Consider the following 11,530-nt stretch of genomic DNA (forward strand, 5'->3'; position numbering starts at 1 on the left):
TCTATTTCCCCAATTCCAGCTTATGATATATGCACACCTAAGAAAAGCAGGCCTGAGACTGTGAGATAAGGGTGAGCTCTCAGCCACTGCCTTCAGCATCTGATCGTGGTGCACAGGTAGTGTGCGGGCAGCTGCTGAGATGGTGCCTGCATTGCTATGGTTTCCGGCAGAACAAAAGTTGTAGAAAATACACATTAAGTTTTAAACATGGAACCCAAGATGATGTGTAAACCAAAAAGTTCAACTAAAAGTAAAACAAGTAAACAATGCTCACCATAATGCCTCATAGCTGAGTATAGAAGTAAATCTTGTTGTACAACATAATTCAATACGTATAGTGAACACTGGAAACCACCCAACAACTAAAAACTGCCCGCATCAGTGTTTGTTATTTAACCAGAACAATGTTTCATTTGGTTTATTTGTTTCTTTACATCCTGGTTGTTGTGCCAAATGGTTGCTGTGAGTGGATTCAAAAGTCCTGTTGTACAAACATTCAGATTAAATAATTTTAAGATCCAGTTTGATGCACATTCAGAACATTGCAGTGGCACAATATCACAATAATCCCCGAAACGCTTCAAATAAAATAATAAATCCAGGTCATAACACTAAAAACACAGCACCACTGGTCAGATCAACTTTGACTACACCATGCAAGTTTACAAAAGATAAATGGATAAACCCCATTAATCATTACATAAATAAATAAACCTGGACTCTCAGCAGCACTAACACTTTTATTACATAAAGTAAAATCATATAAGTGCTGATCTGCAGTCGTATGACTTCTTGTAACTGCTGGAGAGAAACTGAAAGTAGCAAAAACAAAATAAACAAAACGATCTTGGGGACGTTCCCTGGTGTGTGCAGATGTCAGTGTCTGTGTTTACTGCTCAAAACTGAGAAGGATAACAGGTGGGATCCAAATGAACAGAGTGCGGATAATTCTGGGAAAACTGAACCTTTAAATTTGTCTAAAGATAATGTTTCACTTTGAAATCAATAAAAGTTTGATTTCTACAGTTTGTTGATTGCAGGGCAAGATCTTCTAAATTCATTTTTTCTTTCTCAATGTTTGTGCAGGTAATGAACGGCCAAACGTGGCTTTACTGCGATGTGAGTCATGAACCGATTACACAGTTTGATCAGTTAAAGAATTTGCAGTATTTTTAAGATCCTTCCACTCATTTTCACTTCACTTCATGGACTGTGAGGTCTCAAAAGCTTCAATTTTCAAAACAAGCTTTTTCATATCTCAGTTATTTTTAGGTATTTGAGCTGAGCGTGAAGAAGCTGGACTGAGAATCAGCACCTCCGAGTGTGAGACCACGGTTCTCAGCTGGAAATGGGTGGAGTGCACATCAGCACCACTGGTCTGGATTGAGCTGCTGCCCTGAGTGGAAGATTTCAAGTATCTCAAGGACTTGTTCATTAATGATGGGGGAGTGGAACGAGAGATTGACAGGCACTTTGGTGCTTTCTGGTTTCTTTATTTATTTTGCAATAATAAACACAGAAAACCATTTTGTAGGCCTGGAATGAAGGCTATCAAATAAGTATGGCAGGGGGTTGTAGAGTGCCAGAAGTTTTAAGCAGTTTTGCTATCATTTTCTCATTTTCTCTTCAGACATTTAGAACAAGTAAAATGACTTATTGTTACATGGTATTGTCCGAAAGCTAGGGAGCATTACTGATAGGGTTGTCTAGGGCACAACACCATCCCTGGAACAATCAGAGACAATTCTGCTACAATGGCAAAAGCAAGACGCACCAGAGCTCTGTGTGTGATCTCGTGCAGGAGAGAGAGGACGAGACGAGCGCTGCTCCTGCCGCTTGAACCCCAGTCACTCTCATTTAGCTCCCCCGGGGCACTGCTCTTTATTGTGGTACATGAATATGCATAGGTTCATTAACATATGACATCTTACACAAGCATACATGTGAACAAAGAGTACCTGCCTCTGTGTATTTGTAGGTACCGTGTGTCAAAATATGACCCTGCGAATGACTCCCCAAAGCTAGGGTTCCGGTGCTAGGAACACAGCGGACCACCTAAACAAAAGGCTCATATACTTAAACAGATACAGAGTAGGTGTCCTCCCATAGTATAAATCAGAAAGAGAAGGTACAACCTCTCTCATGACCTAAGAATGTGTGTCCATGCCAGAATGCAGTGCTTGCAGACTACTAAGGATTAGACCTTCTATCAACATACAATTGATTATATACCTCTAAGCATATATGAGTATGTGTTTCTAAGCACAAATGACAATCCAACAATATAAACCTAAATTACATGCCCAGCATATCTTACAATTCGAGTTATCTATGTGCAACCAATGTTGCATCTTCTTTTGCTGACTATTAAAGACTAGTATGTGTGTAATTATAAAACACAGCATTTATCTCCAAATTTGATGCATACATGTGAATAAGTTAGCAACACCTCATTTGATGTAAACCTTTGGCCTATTTTCTTCCTGCCCGCTTATTGATTGGAGCTCATATAGATAAATGATCTTATAAAATGTGATCCTTCATAATACTTTATCAAAAAATGCGGTCCAAATGTGCCAATGTTGATTTAGAAGTATTTACAGGAAGAGAAAATCTAGTACAAATTTTTCTCAAAATTCAAGTTGAAAACTGGAAGCCTTTATATTTAATTTTCCCTATGACTGTCTGACTCCTCTGAGACAGTCTTCTCTTTTATCAACGTTAAAAAATGCAAACCCGGAGAAAGCGAGATTTCTATTTCTTTTTTTCTATATTTACATTTTAGTCATTCAACATATTCTGAGGATTACCTTAATTGCTTGGTTGCTAAAACATGCTGCAGAAAATAAACACATCAATTTAAAAACTTAATCCAGAATCATTTGTGCATCAACAAGTTTAATTATAACTGAAACACATAAACAATGATCATCATGATGCCTTTCAACTTAGTTTAGAAAGAATTTATTAAACATGATTTCAAACGTTGTCACCGACAGAAAAAGTGGAAACTACTAAACATTCAGGCATCAGTGATCAGAACATTAACATTTGCTGATATGCTTTATTTATCTACATCAGAAAAGGACAATGTGTAAAATGGGAACCTGAAAATACACTTGTTATTTCAGCATTTGTCTTGTGGATCTTGTTCTAAGTACCATTAGATTTATTTTGATTTCTTTCAAAAAATGTAATAATCTAAGGTTACACGCACACACACACACACACACACACACACACACACACACACACACACGCACACACACACACACACACACACACACACACACACACACACACACACCCCTCTGACTGTGAGCACAGAAGGTCCACCAACTTGTTGTTATAAAAAATACAAATTTAAATGAAAAATGTACTCAATAATTCATCATTATTTATTCCAATTAATATTTAATTAGTGTCAAGCATAGATATGACATAAACCATAAAATGTAAAGAAAGTGCAAAGGAGAATGAAAACCACAGATGTCACACCAATCAGAATCATGCATTTTGTTACTTATGTGTATTTATAGTTCAATGTATCCTGTAACTTTGATGTAGTCAGATTAATTTATTGTTGACTCCTTCAGCCTCCTTTAACTTTCCTCGTCATCTGTACAACTGAGCCGGCTTTGATTCCACAGTCGGTCAGTGATGCAGAGTCGTCATCAAGTGGCTTGCCATCAAAGTGCAGTTTGATATTTTCCGTTGTGTAATCTACAAAAACTTAACACAGAAATAGAGGATTTTACTTTGCAGTTGCAGCTTTAGACTAAACATAACTAAACATATGTCATAAATAATTATATTATCTTCCTTGCATTAGAGTTTGATTGAAAATAAAGGTGACTGGTAGCAGTTAGCAGCTAAGCAATTTTAGTCTAAGTGACCATACGTATAACATAAAAAAAATAAAAAAATAAAAAAAAATAAGGTACATACAAAACCAAGTTTTTGAATAGAGAATCACTGAGTAGTGATAAATACACTTTTTAAAAATGTATTTGTTTTCAGTTTTTAGGGTAACCTACCTAGGAGGAAGAGCTTTTTCAGCACTTCCTCTTTAAAACAGCCCACAATCATTGCTTCCAGCTTTATCTTGTGCAGCCAAAACGAATGCCTCTGACCATCAGGAAAGATAATGATGATTTCAATCATTCCTAGGAGATGAAGCCTTAATCCTTCCAGGTTCTCCGTCTGAAGGTTATGAGAGGTGACAGTAAGTATCTTTGTTAAACAGCGCTTAACACATTTCTTAGATTACATATCATAACAACAGAACAAAAACACAATTTTTTTTTAGAAACATGTCACCGGTTTTCTAAGTGCAACAATTTTTGAAATGCAATGAGTAACTTCAGAGTCAGTTCATGTTTTTATACCCAAATATAAAGTTACGATAAAAATGTAAGATAAAAATTTACACAAAATTAATCATTTTTCCACGTAGTATTAAATTAGTGTTGAGAGTGAAAGGAGACGTGACATGTGAAGAAAGCTCAAATTAATGATAGACTCCTTCACCCGCCATGAACCTTCCTCACCGTCTGCACAGCTGAACTGGGCTTGATTCCACATTTGGACAGTGGTGCAGAGTCGTGGTCATGTGACTTTCCTTGATCATTCTTTGTGTATCCTAAACACACATAAGACGGGTCAGAGCGGATTTTACTTTGCAGCCTTTAGACTAAATATAGCTACAATGACATTATAAAAAATATATTATCTTCCACGCTTTAGAGTGAACAGTAGCAGAAGTTATTGTTGAAAGTAAAGGTGGACGGCAGCAGTTAGCAGTTATATTGATATTATACAGGTCCAAGTAACTGTATGTGTAAATTTCATGCGCTAGAGAAAAACGCAAATGCAAAACATGTTTTAAAACATTGAATGTAAGCTCACTGAGTACCGATAATTTCATATTTTTAAAAGTTAATTAATTAATTAATTAATTGATTGATTAATATTTTTACCTTCGTTTGCGTAGATTTTCAGCACCCTCTTGACGTCGCTCACGGTCACGTCTGGCAGCTGGTTCATGCGCCGTTTCACCCCCCTCCTCGGACTCACAGGCAATACAGCGGCGGTACTCATCACTTTGTTAGGAAGTGAGGATGCGATCCTTTCAGGTTATCTGTCTGAAGGCAACAAGTTGTGCAAGGTGTGTTACCAATGTGTTTAACTCCGCCTGAGGGGCGGGGTTGTACATTCGTTGTTTCCTTTCAACCAGGAAATAACATTGTAAACATATAAACATGGTATTGATCTGATCTGGTGTTCATTAGTCATTTTGTATAACCATATAAAAAATTAAAACATTTTAACATCCAGTTTGATGCATATTCAGAACACCACAATGACAAAAACAACACATGAAGCCCATGCACAAACTCAGATTATCCAACCAGTCTCTGATCTGTAGATCGGGTACTTTCCTCAACTTTGGCTACATGATGCAAGGTCCCAAAAGTAGTGCAATCAAACCCAAACAGATTTATTTATAAAATAAATAAATACACCTCAAATCCCAGTAGCACTAACACGGATTATGTGAAATAAAAGTGTATAAAATAATCAAGAATTCTAATCTGTAGTCACGTGACTTCTCATAACCACTGGGTTAAAATCGAAAGGAAAAAATATCAACACAAAAAATCTTAGGGGCATTCCCTGGTGTGTGCAGAGGGTAGGTTTATTGTTTAATGTTTCTTCAAACAGTTGAAAGGATAACTGGTGAATTCCAAATGAAACGATTGGAATCAATCCCAGGAAAACTGAGAGGACAGGGGAAGGAGGGGGGAAAGGGAAGAACTGGGAATTCACCATCTTGATTTTTCAAGAGTTAAATAAAGTGTGTCATATATTTACTGTCTTTAAATTCACTTTCATATAATCGTTCACAAAAGTTCTACCACATCACACCTTTTAATGCTGGCTGGAGGATTTAATAATCTTAATGAAAGTCTCAAAAAGTTTTATATCCCAGACTTCAGGTAATTGTTTTTACTTTTTGCCTTGCATTTACCAGTTTGGTAAGGACTTTTTCTTCGCTCTTCTCAGAGGTGCGAGTCTGAAACACACATAGGCGCGCACGCGCGAATAGAGAGAGGAGGGGAGGAGCATCGCTGCCTACATTCAGCGCAGACAAAAGCAACTCTCAGTCCATCGCAGGATATTCTTCCGTAACCAGAGACAGAACGCAGTGACAGTAAAATCCAAGCCAGATGTTCAACCGGACCACAGGTGTGCCTTCACCTTACCCAGATTTAGGTGTTGCTCCGTTCATCAGCGTGCCACATGTCTATCGCCTGTATCCAGAGTTTCCCGCGTACAGAGCGACGATGGCCTCATACCCGGCTCCGCAGCACAGGTAACACTGCATGCACCTGTTGCTCTGATTCCACGGGCTTTTTTTGTTATTGTTGTAAACTGCGCGATGTGATCGTTCAGTGTCACAGTCTGGCGTCACAGCAGAGGCGGAGCCAGACACTTTATACACCCGTGGCTTAGCCCTAAAGGGTAGTATGCATGGGGGAGGGGGGGGGTAGAAACGACTGATAAACATGCTGTGAAGTTGAAGATTTATTAGGCTGTGTTTTGAGTTTTGTTCGAAATAGAATAACTTCAAATAAGAAAAAGAATATCACACATGCATGACATATGTGTACTTATATCTCTACTTTTTCTACCTTTTCACCATATATCTACTTTTTTAATTAGGCAGCAAGGCAGAACAAAATCAGGGCTGTATCAAGGCACAAGGACTAAACCCCAATTCAACCAGACCCAGAACTGATCTGGAATTAAAACAGGACTACAACAGTTCAAAATCAGGACTACTTAGGACTTAACCAAGAAAGAACTAGAATAAAAACTAGATAATAGTCGCACTGAAAATCATCATAGACCTGTACTACAGTTATTTTTTTAATTCTACCAAAGTCCACTATTTGGATTCAGAAAAGTTTATTTAACTATTTAGCCTTGTTGGGCTTATCATCAACTTATCATAAACCAGATTTTTACATACTCTCCAGATAAAAACACAAACACTTTTTTAATTGTAAAAAATCAAATCAGTTTTGGTTGTTATCTCTTGTTATCTCTTGATTTTCCCATGTCAAAGAAACGGGCTCTGTGTTTTGCCTTATATGCGTCCACAGGTGTGCCACCAATTTACTCACATGGACTCTACTCCTAAATCAGAAGTTTCTTAAGCTCAGAATGGAATCGTCTGCAGTTTTCTTATTAATTAAAAATAAACTCAGTGTATATGTACTCCTAAATTTGATGACAGTGATACAAAAATAGACATCTCTCTCTCTTTATTCTGTTTACTCTAAATTGATGTTTAACAGTAAAAACACTTCCCTAAAGTGTATGTAAATATCTGGTTTCAATTGTGAATATACTGCTGTGTATTGAAATTTCTCTTGTTTTGCATAGAAATGTATTGAACAACATACAGCATAATATATAAAATAACAATTACCTGAGTAAGGTAAGGCTGCCCCGGGGCCTCCTCCCGGTGGGACATGCCTGGAAGACCTCACCCAGGAGGCATCCAGGAGGCATCCTTGTCAGATGCCCGAACCACCTCAGCTGGCTCCTTTCAATGTGGAGGAGCAGCGGCTCTACTCTGAGCCCCTCCCGGATGGCTGAACTTCTCACTCCATCTCTCAGGGAGAGGCCAGCCACCCTTCGGAGGAAGCTCATTTCCGCCACTTGTATCCGGACGTAGATCGACTGGTAAATTGAGAGCTTCGCTTTTACACTCAGCTCCCTCTTCACAACGACGGACCGGTGCAGCGTCCGCATCACTGCAGCCACAGCACAAATCCGTCTGTCGATCTCCAGCTCCCTTCTCCCATCACTCGCGAACAAGACCCCGAGATACTTGAATTCCTCCACCTGGGGCAGGAACTCATCCCCTACCCGGAGTCGGCACTCCACCCTTTTCCGGCTGAGAACCATGGCCTCAGATTTGGAGGTGCTGATGCTCATTCCCGCTGCTTCACACTCGGCTGCGAACCGTTCCAGTGCGAGCTGGAGGCCCTCACCTGATGAAGCCAATAGAACCACATCATCCGCTAAAAGCAGAGATGAGCTTCTGAGGCCACCGAAGTGAAAGCCCTCCGCCACTTGACTGCGCCTAGAAATCCTGTCCATAAAAATTATGAACAGAACTGGTGACAAAGGGCAGCCCTGGCGGAGCCCATCACCCACCAGTAACGAGTCCGACTTATTGCCGGCAGTGCGAACCAAGCTCTTGCAATGGTTGTATAGGGATCGAATGGCCCGTAGCAATGGGCCAGACACCCCATATTCCCGCAGCACCTTCCACAGGACACCCTGAGGGACACGGTCGAATGCCTTCTCCAAGTCCACAAAACACATGTAGCTTTTGCCCCCTGGTAGGGTCTCCCATGGCAAATTGGTCCTGGGTGAGGGACCAGACAAAGAGCGATTTAGAAGACCCTCATGAACAAAACATCAAGGGAACAGTTTACCCTGCCCGGGATAGGGTTACCGGGGCCCCGCCCTGGAGCCAGGCCCGGGGAGGGTGCCCGAGGGCGAGCGTCTGGTGGCCGGGCCTTAGTCCATGGGGCCTGGCCGGGCACAGCCCGAAAAGGGGACATGGGCCCATCCACCCGCAGGCCCACCACCTGCAGAAGGCGCCATAGGGGTCAGGTGCATTGTGTGCCGGGCGTCGGCCAGGAGCGGAGTGATCCCCGGCTGCCAAGACTGGCAATTGAGAAACACAAAGCCGCTGATCACAAACGTCATGTTAAAAAGAAGTATCTGCCTCTAGGAAAAGTATTCTACTTTGAAGTCCAACTGGAAGTGTTCATTCTGATTTGTTTGTTGTTGTTTCTCAGTGTGACGCCTTCAAGCGCGCCAACAAAACAGGAGAAGTGTTACAACCCTCACGACCCCACACTTACATTTGTAGATGGAGAGGATGATTTGGACTGTAAGTATCATGTGGGCACTTTTCAAAGTGACATCGAACCAATTCAAATCTAAAATATAAATAATGAAAAGAATTTAAAAAAATAGTTTTATGTGTTTTCACACTAACCAGAGTAAAAAAGAATGCATGCGCATTTATTCGTGTGTGACATTGATTTTTTACTTCTGTGTGATTGTTCTCAGTTTTGTATGAAGGCTTCATATCTCGCAGAGCTAAGATGTCCTGTGGTCACGCTGTGACCCCGACCTCTCTCACCAACTGGTGTCGCAGGTTGTTGGACCAGGTAGGCCACTGAAGGTTGGCTTTGTTAAAATACACAAGCAAACAAATAAAAACAGCATCTGGCAGGGTTGCGTTGATTCTTAACAGGACTATGTTACATCTACGTGAATAAATAAAGAATAATGAAAACAGTGGCCAATACATCATTGTTTTTTATTGGTGTGACTGTAACGCTTACTGCCATGTAGCGGAGACAGAAAGAAGCTACGCTGACTGAAATCAACACACAGAGCGTTGAAGTGCTGTAAATTCATGAACTTCTCTCAGCAGAAACCTGCTGTGCTCGCAAGGAAATAAATAAAACAGTCAGAAATGTTCAGCTTCCATCTTCTCTATTGTAACTTGTAGCATTTAAATGATTTAAGTTAAATTGCCTCGGCACTGAAACCTGTAATACACCAGTGAGGCTTCAGTGTAGCTTTGAATTCCACCTGTTCTGTTACAGCTGCGATAATTTCAGTGTTTCCCTAACGTAAAGAGCATAAATGACTTTCAGACAACATATAGCAACAAAACTCTGTGTTTCATCAAATATTTGTACATATAGATGGACATTTCTGATGTATGATGAAATATTTCTTTGTTTGTAGTTTTAATAATGTAACTTCTTGAAAAAACTCATCAACTTGTTTGGTCTTTTGTTTCCGACATGTGAGTCTAATCATTCTCTCACCTCTCCATATTTTAATAAAGGGTAGAAGCAGGTTTGTGTGTGGTGGGTTTGGTTGTGGTGCTGAGTGGACTTTTGCAGAGGTTTGTAAAATGGCTCTTCTGGACCCTCAAGAAAGGGAGTACTTTCAAAAAACCATGGAATTCAACGCTGCCAGGCAGACACTTACTACTAAGTTGGTAAGTGTTTCATCAACATGTTATTATATACTGCGAATTTAGACTTAATAGACATTTTGCTATTTATAAAATGTTGCCCCACCTCTGTCTCCATGTAGTGTCCTGGATGTGGATCCACTGTGACAAGAGAGAATGGATCAGATTTGAATGTCCTCTGTAAAGTGTGTACAGCAGTAAAAGGACAGCTGTTTGAATTCTGCTGGCAGTGTTTGAGGGAGTGGAAGGGTGCGCGGCCTCGGAAGGACCGCTGTGGAAATCGTGGCTGCTGCAACCCATCACTAGAAACACTAAAGAAATGCCCAGATATCAAATTCCATGGGTATGTGTATGACGATGAGTATGAGTCCGAGGATGAGGATGAGTTTGATTCTGGAGTCCTTGTTTGTCCCTCTGTCCGTGCCTGTCCTACCTGTGGTTTGCTGTTGGAACACAGCACGATGGCTTGCCCATCAGTTGATTGCCCTCGATGTAATGTGACATTTTGTTTTGTGTGTCTGAAAAACTCTGGCGAATGCTTGACCAGTTGCATTGCTGCCCCCAGACAGACCTCTATACCTGTTTGGAAGAAGAAATGATTGGAAAGAAACAAGGCTGATAAGTTTTTCTTTCATTTATTGAGAGTGCCTTTTCTAAATGAATTCACTATGCCGTGTTTTAAATTCTCTGCTTTGAATAACATCACATAATAAATATAAATTGTTGTGTTTTATTACTGAGAAATTTACTACCAGATGTGATCTTTACAATTGTGTCATGTCTGAAGTCTAATGATAAATCTGAAAAATGTTGTTCATTTATAAACTTAGAATAAGATTAAACATTCTGTGTGCACATTTTGTCCTCTGGTTAGTTACATATGTAACACAGGTTGTTGTCTCCTAATCACACATTTTGATTGTATTCCTAGCTACACATTGATAAACTGTTTAGAGAAAATGTTTCTTTTAGTAAAATTTAGTCATGTTTAATCAGTATCAATGTAAATAAAAACGTATCTCTTGGGAAGAAAAGCCAGCAAAACCAACTTCAATAAAATCCTGTGGATTTTTATTTATTCCTTAGGTCCTGCAAGTGAACACTGTCATGTAAAATGTGATCCTTCATTATAGATTATATAAAAATGGTCCAAATGAAATATTGACTTAACAGTTAAATTAATACAGTAACTGAGTTAAAATGCAGATATTGTCATTATTGTTAGGTTGCTTATACAGTATCAGTAGGAGAACGCTTCATCACTTTGTTCTGCTGAGTTGGGAAATGCAGGAAAATCAGTTTTCTTTATTCTTCATTTCATTCGCTGTGAAAACAATGGCTGCTGCAACCCGTCACTAGACACATTAGAAAAATGCCCAGATATGACATTAAATTTATATCATGGTGTCCGTGCCTGTCCCACTTGTGGGCAACTGTTGGAGC

The 11,530-nt window shown here is 39.8% G+C and overlaps 1 protein-coding gene across 1 annotated transcript; it reads left to right on the forward strand.

Moving 5' to 3' along the window:
* Positions 1-6,051: 6,051 nt before the first annotated feature.
* LOC120740980 lies at positions 6,052-10,820 on the forward strand. The gene is made up of 5 exons (XM_040043571.1): positions 6,052-6,376; positions 8,886-8,980; positions 9,163-9,263; positions 9,956-10,111; positions 10,210-10,820. The coding sequence occupies exons 1-5, from the start codon at positions 6,231-6,233 to the stop codon at positions 10,684-10,686; spliced, it is 975 nt and encodes a 324-aa protein (XP_039899505.1). The 5' UTR covers positions 6,052-6,230; the 3' UTR covers positions 10,687-10,820.
* The last annotated feature ends 710 nt before the right edge of the window (positions 10,821-11,530 follow it).

This window comes from Simochromis diagramma, unplaced genomic scaffold, assembly GCF_900408965.1.
Source record: "Simochromis diagramma unplaced genomic scaffold, fSimDia1.1 OVJJ01000656.1, whole genome shotgun sequence".
NCBI lineage: Eukaryota > Metazoa > Chordata > Actinopteri > Cichliformes > Cichlidae > Simochromis > Simochromis diagramma.

Excerpts from the sequence above, each read along its gene's own strand:
- LOC120740980 (XM_040043571.1), top strand. The coding sequence starts at position 6,231 with ATGTTCAACCGGACCACAGGTGTGCCTTCACCTTACCCAGATTTAGGT. Across the intron at positions 6,377-8,885 it reads TACCCGGCTCCGCAGCACAG|TGTGACGCCTTCAAGCGCGC; the intron begins GTAACACTGCAT and ends GTTGTTTCTCAG. Across the intron at positions 10,112-10,209 it reads AGACACTTACTACTAAGTTG|TGTCCTGGATGTGGATCCAC; the intron begins GTAAGTGTTTCA and ends GTCTCCATGTAG.